Source organism: Rhipicephalus microplus, chromosome 1 (assembly GCF_043290135.1).
Source record: "Rhipicephalus microplus isolate Deutch F79 chromosome 1, USDA_Rmic, whole genome shotgun sequence".
Classification (NCBI taxonomy): Eukaryota; Metazoa; Arthropoda; class Arachnida; order Ixodida; family Ixodidae; genus Rhipicephalus; species Rhipicephalus microplus.
Genome location: NC_134700.1, coordinates 243,125,792 through 243,149,765, shown reverse-complemented (window position 1 = coordinate 243,149,765; position 23,974 = coordinate 243,125,792). Strand labels below are relative to the sequence as shown.

General features: G+C 46.1%; 1 protein-coding gene across 3 annotated transcripts in view; it reads left to right on the top strand.

Annotated features, from left to right (window-relative positions):
- LOC119184856 (ras-associated and pleckstrin homology domains-containing protein 1-like) overlaps positions 1 to 23,974 on the top strand; it is a 70,415-nt gene that overhangs the window by 22,214 nt on the left and 24,227 nt on the right. For 2 of the 3 annotated variants that reach the window (XM_075891717.1, XM_037434070.2), the window contains exons 4-11: positions 321 to 426; positions 750 to 913; positions 3,355 to 3,537; positions 9,198 to 9,266; positions 11,490 to 11,567; positions 14,518 to 14,677; positions 15,940 to 16,061; positions 19,624 to 19,698. In XM_075891717.1, the coding sequence (XP_075747832.1) occupies positions 321 to 426; positions 750 to 913; positions 3,355 to 3,537; positions 9,198 to 9,266; positions 11,490 to 11,567; positions 14,518 to 14,677; positions 15,940 to 16,061; positions 19,624 to 19,698 (957 nt within the window). The remainder of the gene's footprint in view (positions 1 to 320; positions 427 to 749; positions 914 to 3,354; positions 3,538 to 9,197; positions 9,267 to 11,489; positions 11,568 to 14,517; positions 14,678 to 15,939; positions 16,062 to 19,623; positions 19,699 to 23,974) is intronic. The other variant, XM_075891727.1, reaches the window with a different exon arrangement.

The window sequence follows — 23,974 nt, the reverse complement described above, 5'->3', positions numbered from 1 at the left end:
AACCAAACCGGCGGTTAGCCAGCCTGCGCTTCAGTTCCTCTGACCCATGAGGGATTGCTATACCTTGCGGCCATGTGGGCAGTGCTTTTCTTCTCCTGTAGGGCAGTGCACATTCGTTTCAAGTGTTACAGTGTGAAAATTGATTTGCAGCAACATTACTGCAGCACTTTGTGAGCTAATGAGTCTTGGCCTGACCCATACTAAGCTTCCTGCCAACCATGATTCAACTGCAGAAAAGACAACCATGATTCAACTGCAGAAATGAATGGTCACGGTCTGATAAGAAAGTCTGCATGTGTGAGCCTGTTGTTTTGTTACAGGATCTGAATGGGCTGACCAGTTTTCCAGCTGGCATGGCGACTGACCCAGCTTTGATGTCCACACCAAGGCTCGATGGCTACCGCTTTTCCATGGTCAACTTGGAAGGTCAGTCGAAGCTGTTTTGCAAAAAACACAGCAATTCTCTCACATTTTTTTATTTCACAATTAAGAAAAATGTATTTTACAAATGATTTTTGTGAAAGAGCACTCTGGCAGTAGTTCCGGCATAGTGTATCTGCTTCTCTCATGTCCTGTGGTTCGGCTGGCCTTTCTTCAAGTATCGTTAAACATCTTGCTCAGATATCGATTGTTGTTAATGGAAGTTGTTATTATTACTCAGGCTTGTTTGCCGAGCTGGAAAATATGACCAAAAGAACTTGGTTATTGCGTGCACTGTAACTTGTAACTTATGTTAAATTCGCGTGCAGAGAGCCAGGATGTGGAGCTCGATGCCATCCTAGGTGAGCTGTGTGCCCTGGAGACACAGTTTGAGCGTGAGATCAAGGCCACTGCAGCGCCTCCTCCATCGTGCACTCCCACCGCTAGCCAACGTTCATCCACTGGCTGCTGCCGAACCAAGCTGGACTACCAGGTCCGACTATTGTCGACAACATTTTATTCCCCAGCATTTTCTGGGAAATCTGTTTCATGGGCTTGTCGGAATATTTGGTGCTTTCTAACGTCAAATTGGATATTATAATTCATGTTCTGTTGGATTCAAATTTTAGTATCTGGTGTACTTGATTATAGCAACCGGTTTAGGTGTTCCACCGCACTTAACGGATCCGCATGAAGTCATGTGCACCCTTTTGAGAAATTTCATCGCGGTGTTTTCATGACAGCATGACTTATGATACCACAAAGCCATAACCACGAGCATTGTGGGTATTTCCTCACTCACAGAATTAGATCAGCGGCGTAAACCAGTACGTGTAATGGCTATACTACTTGAACAAAGAAAGTGGCATTAACTTCCTTATTGTTTTATGTTTAATTCTATTGACGCGATGTTACATGGACAAACCAGATGCTATTCGCTGCCAAATGCACTTGCTGGAATTCATTCAACGGCAAAAGGCATACTCTAAACACCATAAGTTGCACAGTACAATATAATTGAGGGATTCGATATGACGTGTATCGCATCAAAAATATTCATTCCAAACATTGAACAACATTGTTCATGTCAGGGCTCGTGTTTGGCGGACTTTTTTAGGTCTGCGTTTCAAAGGTCTCGATTTGATAGATGCTATGTTGCGTTTGGTCTTTGGATCTGACATGCTGTGATCGAAGTTGAATTTGTCAGCTGCGACATTCTAAAAGACAGGAACAAACTCCAACTGAAGGGAGCGCAGAAATTCACTTGCCTTGCAAGCAGGCTAAACTCATAAATGCATGGTTACTTTTTTCTTCGTAATTTGAGTGTTAATCACTCACTTCACAAGATCGCGTCATTGTATCAAGTGTCATTAAATTTAGATGCAGCTGCATGTCAAGTTTAGTGCCTCTACAATCTGTATAATTCATTGTACTGTGTTACACCTTGGACATAGTAGTTAGCTCAATATTTCATTGATAACATTTGTGGGGTGTCAAAAAAACTGCGCTCATGGAACACACACAGTCATGCTACGAGCACGTGGACATTAACTAATATTTTACGGGACGATGAGCTTGCCAATTGAATCTGAAAATTATCTGAACTATGATGACTTATAATATAATGCCAACAAAACATCAGAGAACATGACACACACTAACAACAAAATCCATACAATGTACTGCGTTTGTGGCGTCGTCGTCGTTCATCTTTCCTCGGGAGTCCATGGGAATGAGCCTCTGTATCAAACCCACGGACCTCCCATGAGTGACGTCCATTTGAGGCCATGCCAATCACTAAAAGAGATTGAGAACTTCCCCATGTGCCTTCAAACACATGGCCTGCGGGGCTTTAGAGGTGCAGCTCATGGCATCATACGAAATTAACTTTTGTGATTCTGCTGAATATAGTGCTCGCATTATTTTCTCTCCTATTGTAATTGACAGCACTTCGCTTGGTTAAGTTGCAGAGACAAGACTGGTCTGAAGCATTTTTTTTTTCATGCGAATTTTATGTGGTCAAGAAAATGAATATAGGCATGTACTAGATTTAAGTCATTGTGAAAATCAGTATTGCTACATTTTTTTTTTTTCACCTAACCTGATGGGTAATCACTTTCAGAAATGACCCACATGTGGGATATGAAAAAGCTGTTCTTTCAAATGTCAGCGTTAGGTGACATTCTGTGCAAACTCACCCTCCCCCCTCCCTCCCACTCCCCTGACCTTCCCTGCCCTGGCCCTTGCAGGGCAAAATTTTGAGACTGCAGCCTGTTCGCTGAGGTGATTTTGAGACCCTTGCACTCTATGGGTGTGACCATTTCGATTCTTCTTGCTTCTGGTCAAGTATAAACAGAAACTTCGAGGCACTCTTTGGTCGAGATGTTCGTGGTGCTGTTAATCGTAAACCAATCAATCAATCAGTATACCCATTCCTCTGAGGTTCACAGTATTGCAGTGATGTGCAACAGGTGATTGGCAAAAGGCTTTCATTGCTTATTATTAGGCATCTGCGAATAGGGATTATTTGGTTCGAAGCAAATTTTGAAGTGCATAGTGATTTTGGTCGAATAATTTGATTGAATTGTATTAGATGTATTACTTGAATAGTTGTGCTAGCTCAGTATTCTAGGAAGGTTTATTTTCTAATTTGCAACATTTTCTTTTCCCACACCAGACTTTATCATTAAGCCTTGGTGATTGGTCTGAGTGAAACCAAATTTATTTACTTTAGGGCACTGCTTAGGGAAATATCTAGGTTATGGGATGAATGAGTCATGTTATGTACCATTGGTGCTATCAGTTTCTGCCTCTGCACAGCGTCATGTTGTAAGTGCGGTCCGATTAATAGCGTGAGAAAAGCATGGAACATGCCACGCTGCTACCAGTATATGCCAAATTCTGGTGTCTTTTTGTGCTGCTTGTTTGCAACAGGACGGGACCGTGTCTACAAATGGAGGGGTCGTTGCTCGGACAGACAGCCCTGACAATGACTCGGCGTTCTCGGACAATGTGTCCATGCTCTCCTCCGAGTCCTCGGCCTCGTCTGGCGGTGGAAATAATGCCCCACGCACGGAACCAAAGCCCAACTCTGGCCTGGCATCATCACCTTGTCAGGTATTACCGTGGCATTTTGGAGGGAAACTTCATGAGGTAATCCACGTGTGTGCGTTGGTTTCAAAATACAGTAGACTCTCAGTAAACGCAACCTGAAGGGACAGGGAAAAAGTGTTACATTTAACAGGAGTTCTGTTTACTGAGAGGTGAACATGAGTGCGAATACAAGCCCGAAACCAAGCAATGCAGAGGCAATAGTTCCGTTTAACAGATTTTCGTTTACTGAGAGTTTTCTGTACGCATTTACTTTTTCTAGTAAAATACTGTGCTTGCATAATAAACACACCCACATCTTTAGTCAATAGTCGGATTTCTCCCACATTATTTAATTAATCCACTCCGAACTACGACCCCCTGCAGTCCTTAAAATGCCGCACTCACTTTCCTATTTCGCTCTGTCTAGCTAATGCGAAGTGATCCGAGTTCGGGAGCATTTTTGCTGTAGACATTGCTACAACACTCCATATAAAGTCTAAATTGACAGCATCGCCCTGCACGACGTATGTTCTATGTGTGAGTTTTGAAAAGATGCCAATGCTGTCCATGAATATTGCTCACGCAGAGAGGATACACCCTAGTCGTCTTAAGTTGGGCAAAATGTTCATGGAGATAGGCGTAGGCAATGAGCACCTCCTGAAGGAAATGAGTGAGCCCTGTGACAGTTGCACAAGTTGTCTCCGATACCTTTTGGGGCAATCGGCAGACGGCATTGTATGTATTGTGCTGTCATCGCAAAGTTTACATTGAAGCAGTGATAGGGATGCTGCGATATCAATGCTGTGAATGAGCACGATTGCGCTAACACAATAGTTCCACCCAACAGATTTCTATTTACTGAGAATCTACTGTATTTACTCCAACCTTTGGTTAACACAACGGCCAGTCTGGCCAATGAACAGTGAAAGCTCGTTAATTCACACCTCATTAATTTGAAATTTTGGATAATTCAAAATGGTCGCCGCAGTCCGGTCTGCAGTGCATAGGAGATCATGTGTAAAACGATTTGTTAATTCAAACAGAAATTGCTGCCTCTACGGATAATTCGAAGCGCGCGCCGCCGAGCGTCATCATCGTCAAACACTAGTGGAAGCTTTTACGGCCGAACGATAGGTGGCATGACCGGTTTTTTCGAGCTTCAAGGGGCCTCCGAGCAAAAGGCGAGCAAAGTATGGCCTCCAAAATCCAGGGAGCAATTTTTTTTTTTTCCGTAGCCCTCCCGCTATCTCAGCGCCTGGCGCCACTTGTATACCCGGGACCCGCGGGACGCTGAGGAGTCGGCGGAGTAGTTCTAGCAGTCCTAGGCCGCACCCGGCAGCGTCACTTTGTTCCTCGAGCGTGTTGTTCGTTCACGCCGTCAAGCCGTCTTATTCCGCATCAAAGTTGCAAGATGCCGCGGGGAAACTACTGCGCGAGGACTGTCAAGGAGAAGGTGGAGATTTTGCGAAAGGTTGACCAAGGGAACTCGAGCAAAGACGAAATTGCGAGGAAGCACGGCATACCTCCGAGCACGTTGTCAACCTACATACGCAACAGGACGGCCGCAACTGCGGCCAGAACTTGCCTGCTCTGTAGCCGAGATGGTTTATGGCTGCACACTCCGTTTGCTTGGTGACCTCGTCAGCCCCGTTACTACGCAGTGTGTTTCGGATCCATCTTCTTTCGTCCAGCGTCTGCGGATCTTCATGCAAAAGTTGCGCCCATCACCTACTTCAGCTCACACTAAGAACGATGTTTTTCTGCCGGCAAACCTACAGACATCTTCACACGTTTTTGTTCGTGTCGATGTGTCTCGCCGTGCTCTTCAGCCTCGCTATGACGGTCCTTTGAAGCGTTCTGAACATCATTTTACAATCCTGCGTAATGGGCATGAAGACACAGCCAGCATTGAAAGGATCAAGCCGGCACCCATTCTGACAAGCTCCGTCTGATCATTTTTTTTCTTCAAGTGCCCACGGCCACTTGTCTGCAGGGAGGGCCTATCTGTGGCATACTTTTCTTCTTCTTCTGGCACGACACACTTGGGACATAAGCTAGTAGTGGGTAGTCTGCTGAGGAGAGAAGAGACGTAGTTGGAACAATGGCGGAGATGCATTAATAAACCGCGCTGTGTTTTCGGAACCGCGTTTCATAGTGCTATACCAGTGTAGCAACAGGACAGCGTCCGACAACGTAGACCTGCCGTTGTCGCTGGTTTAATGAAAACGACGAGACGGACAGGAAGCGGGCTGCCGAAGTAGAGCAGCGACCACAGCGTCCCGCCAGCCAGAAGCAAACGAACATTCTAGGCTCTGCGCCCCACGAGCCACCGGCGCTTGTCATCTTTTTCATTAGCTGGCTGGCCGCCACTAGCGCTACCCTACAAGGGCTTCACGCCTAGAGTGTTACACGATAAAAAATTAACAAAATGTACAAGAGTGTCCGGGCCGCGAATAGAAAGGGCCCGTGAGCAGTCCAGGTTGTCAATGGAAGAGACTATCGACAATCAGTGGGTCTCTGGCGGGTGACACTGGGAATGGCGCAGCGTACGAGGGTGGCGACGCAGGTACGCTGTTGGAAGGGGCAGGCTAGGGTCGGATGAAGTGAGTACCAACGAGCCGTTTCGGTGCGGTTGGTTGTCGCGCGCATTCGGGCACTGATGCTTAAAAGATGGATTGTAGCATGTGCGTAGTACGGCCAATCCAGTGGGTCTAGTTGTATGTACATGTTGGTGCTGGTGGGAACGTCGACAGGCAGTGCGGTCAACCCAGGTAATGTGCTGACGGTGCTGGTACAGTCGCATTCGATGGCACATTACTGGCTGTGGCAGCCACCTGGTCTGCTGAGTAGGGTGCAGACAAGTTGGAAGTCGTGCGCTTTGGACCAACGAAGTGCGACATGGCTTAGCGTGATGACGAGCTGGCTCAGGGGGCACTGATAGATGGCTTTTTCTGGCCTTTGACGACATGTAATACGTAGGCATACGCCGATGAGTCGTCGCGTTGCTCGAGCGAGAGCCGATGTTGGTCGACGCAAAATCGAGTGGCGGGTCTGGGGCGTCACAGTTGTCAGGGGCCATCGACGGCGTTGAAATGCCCGAGCACTTGTACGGAGCGGTAGGCGGATGGCTTACCTGCGCGTCTGTTGGGGCATGCACGGTGTGCTCCACCTGCAATGAGCCAGGTCTTCAGGATTTCCTGACATCGTCGCAGCATCATGCACGTTCAGCCGTACATGCTTGGGGGCTTGAACTTCTGTGGGATACATCGAGGATGATGTTAGTAAGTGCTGGGAGTCCACAAGGTTTTGAGCAGCAGGCACCGGTGTGCCGGGGGAACTGATGTTGCGCAGCGTCACAGCGGGCTCCAAGTGGTGTTGCGGGCCTCCACAGGTGCCGGGACAGGCGTGGAGTCTGCAGGAAGGTCAGCTGGCCCGGCTGAGGTCGTCGAATAGCTCGGGGCAGACAGTGCAGCTGACCAGGTCTCTGCAGTGAATCCGACGGTACACGGGGCAGCGGCCGGTGTCGAATCTGCGGCGGAGAGACGTGTTCGTGTCTTTTTGGCAGAACCTGCACGTGGGTCTCTCGAACAACGGGTCGATTGGCGCGAAAGGTTGGTCCTTGTTACCTGTGGCCAGTTGTTGTCGGTAGAGGAATGGTCTAGACTGGCTGTGGTGTGGGAGGCGTCCTGAAAGGTAATGAGCCAGATGTTGTTGTGTCGCTTGTGGGAGAAGGAGCGTGTTTGAGGCCATAAAACGTGAGCACGGCATCTCGCAAGTCATCGAACTGGCGAGGGCTCCAGGAGAAATATGTGAAACGGCGTTTGATGTCTTGTGGAAGATGGTATTTCAATACCTCGTACATGAGCTCTTGGATCCAGATGCTGTTGTGATACAACGCCGCCACAAACTCCTCGAACCACAACTCTGGGCGAGAGGTCCGGAACGATGGTAGTGGCGGGTCGAATTGGGGCTGTTTGACTTGTGCTGGCTGTAACATGGCCGCGGAGCTCGGCAGCAGTTGTGCAGCGTTGGTCGCTTGTCCGTGTGTCCGTGGTCACCAATTTGTAGCGGCGGGATGGCATCTGACGTAGAGGTGCCGTCGTCGCTAGTTTAATGAAAAGGATGAGACGTACAGGGAGTGGGCTGCTGAAGTAGAGCAGCGAGCACGGTGTCCAGCCAGCCAGAAGCAGACGAACATTCTAAGCTTCAAGCGCTACGAGCCACTGGCGCTCGTCATCTTTTTCATTAGCCGGCTGGCCGCCACTAGCGCTACGCTACACCAGAAAAGATGTCGCAAAGCGTTTTTATGGTTTGCGCGGGGCGGCCCAGGGACAGCTTGCAGAAGATAACGCCATCAACCACCGAAGATGAGTAAATTGCAACAAAGAAGCTGTTTCCAAACAGTGTACGCGTATGTAAATTGCGAAAGGCTAAGCGACCTAACTTTTTTTTGCATTACCGCTTTTTTTCCTTCTCCCGAAAATGTTTTCATAAAATTTACCCCGCATAATAAACGCACCCCCCAACTTTGCTCCGATGTTTCGAAAAAAAAAAAAAAAAAGTGCGTTCATTACGCGAGTAAATACGGTATTTTTTTTCAATGTTGACCTACCTACAAAGTATCTGCTGTCGCATAGGCATGGAAAAAATAATGTCCACACCGTACCTTCTCACAGTCCTCAGATTCGGAGGTAGGGTGCGAATGTAGGGCACTACGGCAGCCTTTCTTGTTCGAGTGGCTGCTTGAGTGGTGCTTTCAGGCCCATTTGGGCTGGACTGATGTTTCTTGCTCAGGCGTTGCGTTACTACCAAGTCTCAAAGGGTAACCAAAATTGCACAGATGCTTAACCTGGCCCCACAAACTTTCTCAAACCTTATGCTCGCATGACTTATATAGAGAATGGTGAAAACGTGACTGAATTATAGCACACTCAACTAAATTTAAATGTGAAAATGAAAGTGGTATCACTGGCTTGTTAACTCTGGGCTCCAACAAATGCCCCTTGAACAGCAACACAATGCAATGTCCGATAATCTGATGAAATTGTCCTTTGGTATTTTGTGTGTCAGTAAAAGAGCGCTCTCGTCTCAATAGTTTATTTCAATCAGAATAATGTTATTTCAATCAATCAATCTTGCTATTCACAGTGAGAAATGTGGCTTTGTTCCAATGTTCGATAAAACACATATGTATTCTCAACAGGGCAAAAGATAGATTGTCAAGTGAAGTTCTTAAAGCCTGTGAAATAGAAAAAATGAATGACATCCGTGTCCACATACCATTCATGTTACTGTCCGACACGGAAAGGAGATTTCCCGATCTGTCACCCTAGTTTGGTTGCGACGGGTTCTGATTGCAGCAAAACATGTGCGTTTGAGTTCTTGTTTCATATTTTCCATGTGTTTTCACCTGCTTGAGTATGTATATACATGGGCCGCGTGAATATGAAAATAAACATTTCCTGTTGAAAATCAGCACTGTGCATATGTGTGTTCTGTTCTGTCTGTGCAGTAGTGCTGTTCGACCTTGCTATGAGAGGCCCAAGTTTTTACTGTCTTGTGTTTTGCTCAGCTTTTCTTTAGGAACTGTGTGAGCTGCTGCTCTTATAGATCTAGAGAGTGACTGCACTCAAATGCTGTTCGTTGTGCACTGACTAAGTTGCAAGTTTGTTGTTTGTGTGCAGCTCTTGGAGGCCATCAATGTCAAGCTGCGGTCTATTCAGGCTGGTATTGAGTTGGATACTCCACCTCCAGTGAGTCAACTAATCTCACATTCGTCTCTTTACGATATAAATCATTCAGTCTATCTAAACTGTTGTTGCTTGGTCAACTAATCTCACATTCGTCTCTTTGCCATATATATCATTCAATCTATCTAAACTGTTGTTACTTGGTCAATTAATCTCACATTCATCTCTTTGCGATATATATCATTCAGTCTACCTAAACTGTTGTTACGTGGTTGGAAGGTCTGTCACTTTGGGGGCACAGACACTGTGCTGATTGTTGCATTTATATTTTTAACATTCATTTTAAGCTAACAGTTCTAGTTCTTTCCCACATGAGTTTCGACAAACACTGAAATAAATTTGCGGAGAGCGTACAACTTTGCCCATTGCCGAATATTTTAGAAATACTGCCGAGTATGTGAACCTGTCTATTTTCGATCTTCTGAACCTTTGCTTAGGGCGCAAGCTTCTCCTTATAAGGAGCACACTACTCTGTCCATGACCATTTGAGAAAGACTGCTAAGCATGCACACATATGTATTTTCGCTCTTCTGGATTATCTGTTGGGTGCGAGCTTCTTTTTACTAGAAGCACACGACTTTGCCCATTGTCATGCATTCGAGAAAGACTGCTGAGTACGCACGTCTGTATTCTCAATCTTTCGAACCATCTGTCGTTCGTGAGCTGCTGCTTGCCATAAGGTCGAAGTCTGGGTCAGTAGTTACATGACAAAAGTGGTGTCTTCTTGCTAGGAGTGCACGGTTTTGCCTACCGCTGAATATTTGAGAAGGGTCACTGAGTGTGCACCCATCTGTACCTTCTCACTTCTAAATCGTCTGTTGGACGCAAGCTTCTTTGTTCTAGGAGCGCACGACTTTGCCTATTGCCGAACATTTGAGAAAGACCGCCATGTCTTAGGATAGACAGGTCACTATGTTCACTAGAGGTTATTGGAAGATAAGGGATTGCTTACTGGTAGTTGATCATCTAATCTCTCTGCATTATCAAGAGAGTAAGTGCGCGCTGTAATTCAATTAATGCGCAGTTATGTAGTGTCCACGGTGTAAGAATAAGTTAGGTGCTGACACCCGCCACTTCGCGCAAGGTAAGGGCGCGGGCAGATCGTTTCACCAATGACCTTGAGCTACAAGTAGTTTCCATCACGCGAGTTGGGATGGCGCTACTATATGGGGCGCGCTAGGGAGCCTTCATGTGCGCGCTGCCACGGAGGCGGCGTGCACATGAAGGCTCCCTAGGAGGCAGCGCGCACATGAAGGCTCCCTAGAGCACCAGGTATTTGCACGCAATGGAATATATACCTGAAAGATTTGTGTGCATAGGATTTTCTGATTTAGAAACGTGTTTCCCTGGGCCTGCGAGCCTTTTCTGTGCATTTGTTTTGCTGATTCGCGATTTGTGATTCAGTGCATGTATATATACCCTGACGCTGCATACCACTTCGAGTTCGCGTCAGCGGTCTTTTCGCAGGCTGCACCTTGAAATGGGCAAGTGTGCTTTGTCCCGAATTGCAAGTCTAGGTATTGGACTTGTACGGAGCGTGTGTTGCTTTTCAAGGCTCTGCATAAATCAGAGCGCTTGCATAAGTGGCAAGTCACAGTGTATTAATTTAGTGGATTCCATGTACTTATGTATATCGGGCGTAATAAACAAGCGAGGCTTCACAGCAATTACCTTCTACACACAAATCGGTGTCGCTCCCCAGTGAACGCCATCTGTCGCACCAGAGGGACACAGCCCAGGAGGTGAACACAACCTGGATGCAGCGCCGGGCGCAGTGTCATCACCTAACATTACCTATTCTTACACCGTGGTAGCGTCACAGGAGTGAAGAAGAGCATCTAATGATCGGAGTATGGCATATCATGAATTGTGGTAGCTCATGCGTGAACCAGCCATCAATTAACTTGCACTAAGAGGAAATCAGATGCGTTAACATAGACAATCTTTCACGTAGACCATCATGTGTACGGGAAAGATAGGTTCGCCTTTTGCCTGGGCATGCACAGATAACTTTTCGTGCCTTCTTTCTGTTTCGCCATTATGCACATTTACAGTTGTTAATCGGCATTTGTAATGTCCTGACTTCTTTCTTGACTTCTTTCTTGTGTCTGCGCTTGCACGTCCTGTCTTCTAGAAGTCACCCATGCCTGTAAACAGGCGTGAGTGTGCCTCTCAACTGTGCTTCCTTCCTCTCATTGAACTCTCTTCTCACCTCTCTCTCTTCAGGCTGAGCAAGCTGCGCGTCTCAAGGCTGAAAAGATTAGGATAGCTTTGGAGAAAATGAAGGAGGCCAGCGTGCAGAAGGTAGCCTTCTTCTCTTGTGCTGCTGGCATGTGTGTGTGTGTGCGTGCAGTGGATGTAGCATCGCATTTGGCCATGACGACACAATATACAGTCAGACCTTGACATAGCAGAGTGCCATTCAATGTCCTTCGTGTGTCTAAGGATGAATGTAAACAAAAATCACAGTCAGATTTGTACAAAAAAAATGCAGCGAGATATTCCATTCTGTGTTCATTAAAATGCCTTCAAAGAACAAAGGAGACGAGGTCATATCTCTGTAGAAGTAGTGCAGAATCCAAAATGCTTTCCCAAAGGGGCACATCTTGTGGCGACAGGTTATTTCGGAAACCTACACGTGTGTTCACAGGATTTATTTTGTACCAAGCTGCTTCTAATCTGTTCAAGACTACATGCTCTGGAAGCTTGCCGTGACAACACGTTAGCACTGTGCAATTGCTGCAGCTTTTTAGATGCTAAGCAGCTCTTTGACTAGCCTGTGTAACGCTGTTCGTCCGTGTCTCTGTGCCAATGGGCCGCTTCGCACTCCCCTCGCCACAGGTGTTGGGGCAGTGCCAAGTAGGTAATGCCTTCCCTCGTAGTGTGGGTTGACGTCACTCTCTCCTTCACCTGCGCCAAAAAGCAAAGCTCCTTCGCCCGCCAAGATATGGGCCAAAGAGATTTAGGCAACCCGGCTGTCACCGGCGCTGCGAGGGTTATCAAAGCCAATTGTGTTTGGGAATGGCGACATCGCGGCTTCAACACCGACAAGGGGCGAGCCAGGGAAGTCGAATGCAAGGGTCGGCAGTGGAAGACCAACGACACTTACGAGGCGCGAGTGAAAAACGCCGATCGCATCCGTGCGCAACGCTGCTGCTTCACATCCCAACAGGGTTTCTTTTGCGAAGATGTCATTAATTTTTGGTTTGGGTTGTGTGTTTCCACTCGGCAGGCGCTTCTGTGGTCAGTCATACAGGATTCAACCGGTCCAATTTTGCTGCAGTTAACTTTTCATTTTGTTTGTCACCTTACCCTACCTTGGTGTAGTAATTTTGGCTAAGCTGCTTTGAGTAACTTGAATATTTTGATGGACTTCTTAATTATTCTCAGCTCAGTATTTGTTACGCAGCATGAAAACAGTGACTGCATATTCAAATTATTTTTTTCTATAAATCTTTGATGATTCGTGCCACTTGGTGCTTGGCTTTTGCTTGGATCTTGACAGCGGCCACATTTTATCGGTTGCCAGCATCCCCTGCAAGCGGTTGGAGGTGTATTTCCAATCTTGCTGATGTGTTTTTTCAACTTGTCATTGCATTGCTGCCTATCTGCTTAGCAGGCGTACCACCCATTGATGGTGGACATGATGACAAGGAGGGCTTGCCTTTACTCCTCGCCTACGACGACTTCGTTAACTGATGACAATTTGTGTACACAGAACAACTTTTCATGACAAGTGAATGTGAACAACTTCTCCGGTTGCAGACTCTGTAATGGCCTTAAAGGGGCACTGACATGAAATTTCGCGGCCGGGATAGCCTGTGGGATTCATTCCCAGGAACATTCGTATATCATCAGCGAAAATAGCTGGGAAGGTATTTTAAAAGAATTTTGAAGTTTGCATGAGCCTTTAACTCCATCGTGTCGTTGACACTATCGAAGAGGAGCCTTCTGGGACCCCCTACTTTTGTCACGTCACCACGCTGGACCCAACAAAACAAGTCATGATGACATCATAGCCGGCATTTTTGTTTTGGCGCGTTTGTTCGCGCTGTAATATTTCTCGGCGGCTGGTTGCGGGTGTGTGGTTGTGGCGCACGCTTAGAAAGTTTTGCGTTTGTGGACATTGTAGTCTCGTTTTCTGTTGGATAGCAATTCTTGATGCGGACGATGCGGAAGTGTGTCACAGTTCAGTGTGTTGACGTGGTCAAGAGCTGCACACGCTAGGTGGCGACAGTTGCACCCAGTTTTCGGAGCTCTCAAACGAAAACTGACAATGATCGATAATGAGGGGCCTGTAATTAATTATCTGTCACGTGCTACAGCAAACGATGTGTCGTGTCATGACTAACAAGTCCCAAGCAACACATTGCAGCAGAAAAACGCGAGGCCAAAGTTTTCGTGTCAGTACCCCTTTAAGGTCCCCACAAAGCAGCAGCTAATTTGTTGTCGAGGCTCCCGAGTACATGTGAGCCAGGTGTTGTAGCACAGCACTCAGCTTGCAGTTTGTAATTAATTCTCAAAGTCAGTTAGAAAACGTTCCCTTATATGTTGAATATGTTGACAAATGATGCCGTATGCCCAAACGATTACTCTGTAAACCGGAAGTCCACGGCCATTGGCTAATTTCAGCATTGCGAGCTCCATAGTTACCATGGCTGCCGTGAGATGCTGCCACGTTCTCGTGCTCGTAATAACACTGGAAGTAAGCCGCGCATTTGAAGATAAAAAGAAATGCTTAGTGCTGAAAGTGGGGCACATCCTTTTGCCTCAGTGTCACCCCCTTCCTGCATAGCTTTCGGTGTGCTCACCACTACTTTGTCTGGGCACACTTCATCGAAATAAAGCTGGACCTGCAAAGTGACATGTTTCCTTTGTTGTATAAGATAAATTGTACCTGTATCAAGGTCTGACTGTATTGAATTGAGGCTTCCGAAAGGAAAATAGTTTTTTTTCCACCTGTGAATATTTCCCAGCTCTTATTATATCGCTGGCCTACAATGTACAGTACTTGCAACTCCTCTGTTGTGTCCATGAAAAAAGGTGCTCTTCCTGGTTGGCATCATGTAGTTCACCTATAATGAATTCTTGTCATACGTCCACATGGGGGAGGTCAGTATGTGAAAGTTGTACCCTGCTTGGTACTGCACTGCCGTACGAGGTGTTTTTGCAGTGACAAACTGTAGTACCGAGTACAAGCTAACTACTGCACAAGTAGTGTGTCTCAACAAGTGAGTTGTCACTGCATTTGCAGCTGTTCATCAAGGCATTCAGCGCCGACAACAGCGCCAAGAGTCTGCTGGTGGATGAGCGCATGAGCATCGTTCACGTGACGCGCCTGCTTGCTGACAAGAACCACGTCCCCATGGATCCCAAGTGGGCCATCCTGGAGAGCATCCCACAGCTCTACATGGGTCAGTCGAGCATGAAAGATTTGTTCTAAGCATTTTGTTCAAAGAAAGTTTCCGTGTGCTCATTACCAACCGGTTTCATCATGCGCTCGAGGGGCACTTTTATACCCATAATGCACATGTCCAAAAGATTACCGTGTCAACGAGGGTTGCATCAGGGCATTTGTCTAAGTTTTATTAATACTAGTCACATAGTGACAAGAATGGGTGGCTTGGGCATGCTACCCATCCTTGTTGCTGCGTGCCTTAGTCATTGACTGTGTTTCGTATGATCACATACTGTATTTACTCGCATAATCCTCGCACTTTTTCTTGACAGAAAACCGATGCAAAGTAGGGGGGTGAGAGAATTACGCGAGGAAAACTTTCTACGAAAACACAGAGAGCGAAACAGAAAACGAAGTGGCCACAAATCTGGATTCTCACACCAGCAACTTACAGCAAGCTTTAGGAAGTACTAATTAGAACTTACCTCAACAATAAAAGCAGAGATTCAACACAAGGCAAGTTTTATTTGAGACACAAAAAGTGGAAGCAAATAGTTCAGAATTAGAATACCATACGCAAAGCTTGAGGGCGTTGCGGTAGCGGTCGGCGCTCAACAGGAGCCCTCAAAAAGTAAGCGTAGGACGTCAGTATTGGGCTGATGGCTATTTAACAGAATCGTTCGCAGTTCCCTTCTGAAGAAGTCAAATTTGCCATCGATCCCAGTTTTAGGCACACGGCAGGCTCAACGCGTCTTGGTGGCTTTCAGTTGCCGTCACCAGTAGCGAACACAAAACTCGTAGACTGAAGGGCCTACCGGTGGCCCTGTTGCCGTTGTTTAGTGCATGATCTATCACTATCAGCTTGAAGGCAGCCGTGCAGCTTCGGTATCCCCCCATAACGTGACAAGATTACCGACAAAACACACAAAACACGCCGCAACGTGCACTGGCCACTTCGGCTTGGCTTGGATTGGATTTTTGTGCAATAGTACGCTTAATGCTTAAGAGATGGCGCCAGATGGTGCGCGCTATTATCATCAATGGCTGGAACGAGCAGACGACATTATTGCAGCAGTTTTCGGGGTTGCGATAATTACTCGAGGAAAAAAAAAATCGTATTTTTTGTTGGGCGATGTGGGGGGTGCGAGAATTATGCGAGTGCGAGGATTATGCGAGTAAATACGGTAATTTAAGAATATTTGCGATATGATCAAGTTTTTTGCTGTTGGTCGAACTTTTTTCCATTGAGGTGGGAATGCCTTTTCTACTTGGACGCAGAACGTGTCTATGAGGACCACGAGAATCTGGTGGAGAATCTCCTGCTCTGGACTCGGGACTCATCTAACCGGATCCTATTCGTGGAACGGGAAGAAAAGTACGACCTCTTCGTGAGGCCAGAGGTGAGACTAAGTGGGCAGCTTCGTTCGCCAATTATCAAACGATGTCAGGTTGCTTCCCTAGTTGGTGCTGCAGGAAATATTGAAATTCCTATATTGTTGTCGTCTTACAGCACACTGGCTCTACAGCTACTTGAGACTTGTCACGTCCCAAGCTTATGGTATCGCTAGACAAAATGCTAAGAGTCATTTTGCAGACCAGTGCCTCATAGTCTGAAGAGTGTAGGGGGCCAATGATGAAAAAAAATGCATGGACAGATGGCAAGAAAGGATCTACTAGTAAGGAACAAGTACACTAGAAACTAAGTCACAAGAAATTAATGCATCAACAAAAATAAAAGTGCAGTAACTGCGATACAAAGTAACAAGGACAAAATAGAGTGAATTACGGTGACAAAAGAAGGAATTGTGGAGCTTTTTTCTTTGAAATTGTAGGTTACATGACAACACTAGATTGAGTGCCAGAGTTTTATAATAAAACAGCTCTATATGACAGATTTCATGCCATAATTGTTGCGAGCTTTTGATAATATTAAGACACCTTCTGAGGCATGTGGAAATTGAGGCTAGCCCGCTGCCTTTGCGCGGGCTTTGTTGCCTTTTCTGCCGTTCTCATGTCCCGACATGACTCCCCTTCTCCGCTGTCTGCCGCGCTAGGAGAGTATGAAATTACGTTTAACCCCTCTTAACCGGTAGCGAATGTCAACTGTGGCGCCGCGCGCGGGGTCTCCCAAGAGGTTTTGCGCGCACGTGCATCGAGAGTGAGTCAAAGATTCTCCGGGACACCTTATGGTGAGCACACATTCCCTTTTCCGTCCGTCAACTCCCGTTGTTTGGGGCTCTTCGAACTTCGCTGACGGCGCCTCGCTCCCGAGGTGAATGCTCACCTTTTGTAGCCGCCGAGGTGCGGTACGGTGTCCTAGTACGTGGCCAGGCTGCGTCGACCCGTACCTCTCCGAAGCCAACGCGAGTGCCTTTTCCCTCGCTAGAGCAACCGGGCCTTGGTTCTGGTGTCTCCGTGAATCACTTTTACCACGGAGACGTGCTCGTGGCACCCTGTGTAGTACTTTTCGCCCGTGGCGTGGATGAGCCCATTTGCTTTCTCGCCGCGCCTTTGCAATGGGCTGTACTGCGTTTTGGTGTTTCCAGAGACAATGAAGTGTTGCGACCTTGAGCAATATCGTGTTCTCGCCACCTTGACGGCTAACGCGGGCCCTGTGGCATGCTAAGATCGGACTCGCGCTAGTGGCCGTACTCCTTCGGGATACTTGTCACTGCAGGCAAAACATACAGGGTTAGCATTTTTCAACGAGTAACAGTGATTATGGTCAAAAGGTTAGAGAAGCTTTATTATCTTAAAGAGAGAAGTAAATTAATTCAATCTAAATGCATTCCAAGAGATAAAAAGTCATGCGGCGTAATTAAAATGACAGCATTAGAAACGGGAGGTTTAAAACATGCATCATATGCTAACCTCTCGCATGCATCATATGCTAACCTCTTGTAGGCTCCCATTAAAGGTGTTCTGACACGATTTGGAGACATTGCAAAAGGGACATTTTCGTTTCTTTGGTATACAGTGTTAACGCTCTCCACACACTGAAGTCTGCCAACATGTACCGAATATTAAATGCGCAGCATTTCTTTGCGTACTGCTGTAGTTAGGCTGCCATCCGCTGAAGTTGATATATGTAGCTTTGGCCAGGGCTACCATTCTCGTGAGCACCAGTGCTTTGTATCAACCTACCATTTTTGATGTTGCTAACATTCATGAGGGTTAGGGTGAGGGGGGTTGGCATCACTACACAACTGTAAAGAACTGGTTATATATAACATATGTGGCTGTTTAACATATGTTTGTACGTGCATTTGTACGTATCTTTAGCGCCACTTCGTTATGTCTCACTCAATAAAAAAAGATGCAATGCAGTCGCCTTCCATCCGCATGCTTTGCATAAAATTGATCTCTAAGGTACTTGGGATCTGCCAAATTTTTTTCTTTGATCTTAAGAGTGTTCATTGCTGAGCACCAGCAGGCCAGCCTCATCGCAATGGAGATTATCCTGACGAGTCGACACAGCTTCACTGAGTGCATACTTTGCGTCCTCTATGCAGCCTAAATTACCGAAAACACTGTCGCAGTTGCTGGACACAGTGCACCCATTGCTGTTGATGGGCACCACGAGCAGATGGCCAATCTGCTACTAGTTAGTTGTGAATTGCTGTCTGCCCGTGATGTGAGACTGCCATGACATGTTACGGAAAGGCCGCTCCCTCGATATTGAAGCCAAAAGTGATTTTTCATGGTAGCAGTATTAAAAATATATACGATGCATTCCCGGGCACCCTGGTCTTATATACAGTGACAACCTGAAAATATTTAATGTAAGTGTCGGTGCTCCTTTAACCTTTTAGTGCTGAGTGTTGCTAATTCGCGACATAGTGAAAAACTTTGAGCAAACAAGTCACAAAACCTGTGCCTCCTTTAATGCCAGCTGTCAAGTACTCACGGGGAACGTAGCTTTTAGCGTGAAAAATCTAGCGCCGTCTCGTCTAAAGTATTTTATGCTAGAGCCAATTGTTTTGTAGCTAATGACTAAGAGCGCACAGCGCTTGCAAAAGCTTACTTTTTCGTTCTTTTTTGTGTGGGTGACATGGTAAGTTCCATCTTCAATGACTGTTTACTTGGTGTGGACGCACCAAAGAGGCGGCGCATGACATGTTACGATGTTCTGAAGTTCTTTTTTTTTTTTGCTGTAAGGTTCTCACTTCTGTGGCATATCGAGAATTCGCGACATAAGTAAAAGTATGCACTAACGTCGCATTTTAGAAAATTTAATTATGAAATCATTTAAATGTTGCTATTTAAAGCTGGAAAATTAAAACAGTTTGTATTTTGCTCTGCAGTTTCAGAATTCAGGCATTAAAAGGTTAACTAAGTGAGGGAAAGAGTGGGCAACCACAACAAATGCAAATTGAGTGTATACTATTCTAAAGCTCTATAGCAGTTCAGTCCAGCTGGGTGGTGAGCATTCGTTGCTTTAGTGAGGAGGCTGATTCCTACCTGTGGGAACGACTCTGCTTCTATTCAGTCTCAAGTATTCCTCACCAAGAACCATATTTTGTTGCACTTTATTACCTCGGTCGTTCTTTAAAGCTGCCCTAAAGCTACATTAAACTTACGTTGGTATGATCCTGAGTAAAGTAGTGTACTGGACAAGCTGGTATTGATTCAGGGCACGACTTAGCACGTGAAAAACTGGTCTTAGAGGAGAAGACACAAGATAGTATAAACATGCTTCATTGTATTCGGCTAACATGGTGGTAAAAAAATAAGTACCTTTATTACATTGAGAATTTCATTCATGTTGATAATGGTTTTGTTGAGGTTTATTGAAGAAAAAGAAAAGAAAATGATAAGGAAAAAAGTGTGCAGATTAGCACAGGCGTGAGCAAAAAGTGTAACTTTCTCTGGTGCCTCTTTTACCGCTGCACTTCTTTTCATTCGCTCATAACGGTAGTGTGCTTTTCCTCACTGATATGCACGTATGTCTTCCCTACGCAGAACTACCTGCTGGGTGGAAGTTCTTCAGAACATGGGGCCGAGCTGGATGACGATGCCAAGTTGTCATTGATTGACGTACGTACCTTCTTTTTCTCTTTCTTAGCATTTCCTCACAGACTCATTGTGAGGAAATGCCATACTGAAGCCTGACCAAATGAAGTTTTTTGACATGCTGAGGGTTGTTCTGCATTGAAATGCTACAGAAGTCATAACTAGTGCGGCGCCTAGTTGTAATTCATTGTGTCAATTGGCAGCAGCACGCTTATGTTAGCTTCATTCCTTGTGAAGCTTGCATGTGCTTCCTGTGTGTGGTAACTGCATCCATGTCATCAAAAGACGTCTATTACAGTCATGGTAACTGTTCAAGTGAAGCTTGTACATTGCCTCCCAAATGTTATCGGTACTGCGGGAGTGCAGGCACACAGACATGCTGCTTGCTTAGAGAACCGGTACCCCTCCACTTTATTGGGCCGGAAGATAGTGTTACGGAGGGACGAGTCTGTTGGTCAGCCATCTTTACTCTTGCCTGCGTCTTTTCCTGTAAAATATGACACCAACACCCATAACAATATGATATAGTAAATGCTTGGTAATTCGGATTTCATGGCACTGAAACAAAGGCCGGAATTAACTGAACGTCGAATTAATGAAAGCATCAAGAAAGCAGTAGACTAGAGAGTTCTACATCAGTACACTTTTATTATGTTGATGAATGCATAAATCCAGTTCATACTTTGCATAGTAGCCATGCGACTGACACAATTTTTGCCATCTTGCAGCTTCACTCTCATTGCAACCACAGCACCAGACTCCAGTGTTTAATTATAATTAGTCCGATAAGTGTTTTGTATTCTTTCATTATTATATGCCTCTGCCACATCATGCACGATGATTCTTTGCAGGCGAAATGGCCTGTAACTGGTAGTTCATTCATCAAATTGTAGCAAACAAGTCTTATTCCAGGAGCACACTGACCATTGCAGCGAGCTCTTCATCTTCAACAGCTTCAGCCGTATTTGCACTTTGTGATATCTGCGCACACATTGCATTTAAGTTAAAGCAAAACTGCTGAGTGTCGTTTGTGCATGTGGACACTTACGGATGACGCCACCTTGTTTTAGTTGACTTCAAATGCCGTTTTTGCTCTTGTACACCACAAATGTGCCGCACTTTGCGCTCTACGTGCTCTGAGGATTGTCTGAATTGACCTTGTTGTGGCCAAATGTCACGAACTTAACGATTGGTTGATATCATTAAACAATGCATATGTTGGCTAGGACCACAGAAGAGATCAGAATGATTTTTTTAATTAGCAAGGGCCTACTTAATGAATGGTCATTTTGAGAAACGGCATAACATAAAGCTTTCCTAGCTCATGGGAGTACTGCACATTACATCTCCTGCATCACTTTGCGGCACTTAGCATCAGTTTCCTTTTCCTGCAGCCAACGTCGCGCTGCCGCTAGGTGTACAGGTTGCTGTGCTTAGGGATATTTTTTATTTTCACCATGTAATGCACTACTTTTTGTTGCGAAAGGGCTACTTGACCAGGTCTGCGACTGGGAAAGAGCACAGTCACCCGGCCTTTGCAAAAATCATGTGCAAAAAACTTGTGACCTGGACCCGATACCAGTGCCATTGCGTAAAACGTCATCCGCACCACGTTGGTTGTACCAAATCATACGAATAAACACCTATGCTTTATCCCAATCTTTATAAGACATCTAGTGAACAGGATTTGGCAGGCTCTCCATTCATCAACCTACACACAGAGATCTTCATATTCCTATCTCGTAATAATATGTCTTGGTATTCCCTTCCACTTCTTTCTGTAATTTCGTTTTGAAGTATCGGAAAAATATTAGACAATTATTGATTCGATTAGCACTCAAGCTTCATTATTTGAATTTGCTTCCCGCCCGAAACTTGGCTATCCACACAGCTCTAATACTAAGTTAAGTGCCACTGTGTTCTATAAAAAAAATGTGGCCGATCTCTCTATATAGGATTTTGTATAACACGAAAGCGAGACTTATCTTTACAGAGGTAGTTGAGCATTTATTGTGCATTGTTTCAGCAACAGCAAAAATTGCGAAGTCACATTAAAAACGGCAAGCAGTTCAGGACTTGCAGCCCACACCTCAAGCAGAAAGAACGCATGAAATTAGCATACACAGGATGAGTGTAAACTAACAACTGTCACAGCTCGACATTTAAAGCATGCTGTTCAAACAGAAAGATGCACGAAACGAGGGCACAAGTATACACAGAACAAGCACGAATAACTGTCACACATCTTCCTGCATCGTGCGTCAGCAGCGTGCTCCTTTTGTCGAAGGCAGCGTGCGAAGTGACCTTCGTCCTCTCCAGAATTGCGACTCTGATAAGCACGTGTGCAGGAAAGACCACGGTCTGTAGAGGCAACGCTTCGTCGAGGCGACGACTTACGGAGCGCGCCCAACGCGAGCCTGTCGGGCCATCTCGCCACAGATAACGAAAACGCACTGAAGTTTCAAAGCTCTGAGGACTGCAAAATGGTGTATGGTGTATATAAATGGCTTTCTGTGAGCACTCCAGACAACGTATGCTCCGTGATGTAGTGGTTAGTGCCGCGCATTCAGAATTGAGAGGTTGCTGGCTTAATTCCGTGCGACAAATGCTTGCCTTCTGGTTTTTGTTTTTTTTTTTCTTTGCAATCCTTTAGTATACCGTATTTACTCATGTAATGAACCCACTCGCATATTCAATGCCCCCCACATTTACCATAGAAACAGCGTTAAATCAAGCTGTCATATCACAAAATACCATATTTATTTCATTCTACCATTCCCTCGATTGTATCGCGCACCCAGTTTCCACGGCGAAAAAAAAAAGTAAGACGTCGATTGTAACACGCACCCATTTTTCACGACGGAAGAGAAAAGAAAAAAAAAAAGTTCATAGGAGTCAACCTTCGCACATTGAGAACAAGTATTTGGGTTTTAATGCACTGAAGTTTCGAAAGATAAAACATAAAGTCTAACGGCCAGCCCTGTAGCTAAAACTGTGACCACTGCGGCGGCGTTACGAGTCGCATAATAGGTCAGTCATTGTCGCTGTCGGTCAACTCCTTATCGCTGTCAACGGCCCAAAGCATCTCATCCTTTGTACCGTTCATGGCATTCGATATGCCACATTTCCTGAATGCCTTGATGACCATGGCTGCTGGTATTGCACACCAAGCGTCCTTCATCCATGCAGCGAAGTCTTCGAGAGAAGTGCACTTCATCCTGTTGCCTGGCGTGAAATCGTGTCGTCCATTGATCAGCCAGTCAGTGTAAAGTGCCCGTATCTTGTCCGTCACCGGCTTGTTCAGGCAGACATCTAGTGGTTGAAATTGTGACATCATGCTGCCAGGTATGACTACAAGGTCCGTATTGCGCGCAGCGAGCTTTTCCTTGATCCACTGGTCGAGATGGCACCTGAACGCGTCAAGCACGAGCATCACTCGCAGGCCCAAACCGGTGCCGGGCCAGTTCCGCTAGACGTGATAGATCCAATCGGCGACCAGGTCCGTCGTCATCCAACCATTCTCATCGGCCCGCACGATCTCACCACTCTGGAAAACAACTCCTTTTGGGAGCATCTTCAGTTTAAATATCAGGTATAGGGGAAGCTTGTGCCCATCTGATGTGCAACAGAGCATTGCCGTCACTCTAGTTTTTTCATGGCCAGATGTCAGCACACTGTCTTGCTTCTCCCTCTTCTTCTCGACAGTTGTGGTTCCAGGCATGTCGAAGTAAAGAGGCATCTGATCGGCATTCCCGATTTGCTCAAGCAGGTAGCCGTTGTTGTGCCGCAAGTTGAGGACCAACCTCTGAAAACTGTGAATCTTTGTGCTCCTCCAGCAACTTCTGGCATATGCCCGTTCGTTTTCGGAGGGAAAAGCCTTTCCTCTTCATAAAGTTAGTTAGCCAGCACCTGCTCGCTTTGGACTCGCTCCGCGTTAGCCCCTTTTCTAAGGCTAACTGCACAGCTTCCACTTGGAGCAGTTCTGTCGTCACAGGCCGCTGTGCCGCTCGCTGCTCAAGCACATACTCGGCGAGCAGCTCCTCAATTTGCAGGAACCAACCCTGCAGTTGTCCACTGAAGCCTTTACGTGAAGCTTTGCTGTCGACAATCTTCTGCTTTTGTTTCCGCCTGTCCCGCACGCATGTTTTGGAAACTTTGAACGACCGCGATGCAGCCCGATTTTCGTCTGTTTGTGCACACGCAATGACTTTTCTTTTAAAAGCGGCATCGTGGTGCACTCGTCCAGTCTTTGGAGTCAGCCCTTCCATGCCGTTGATGTGAATGCACTACAAGATGACGA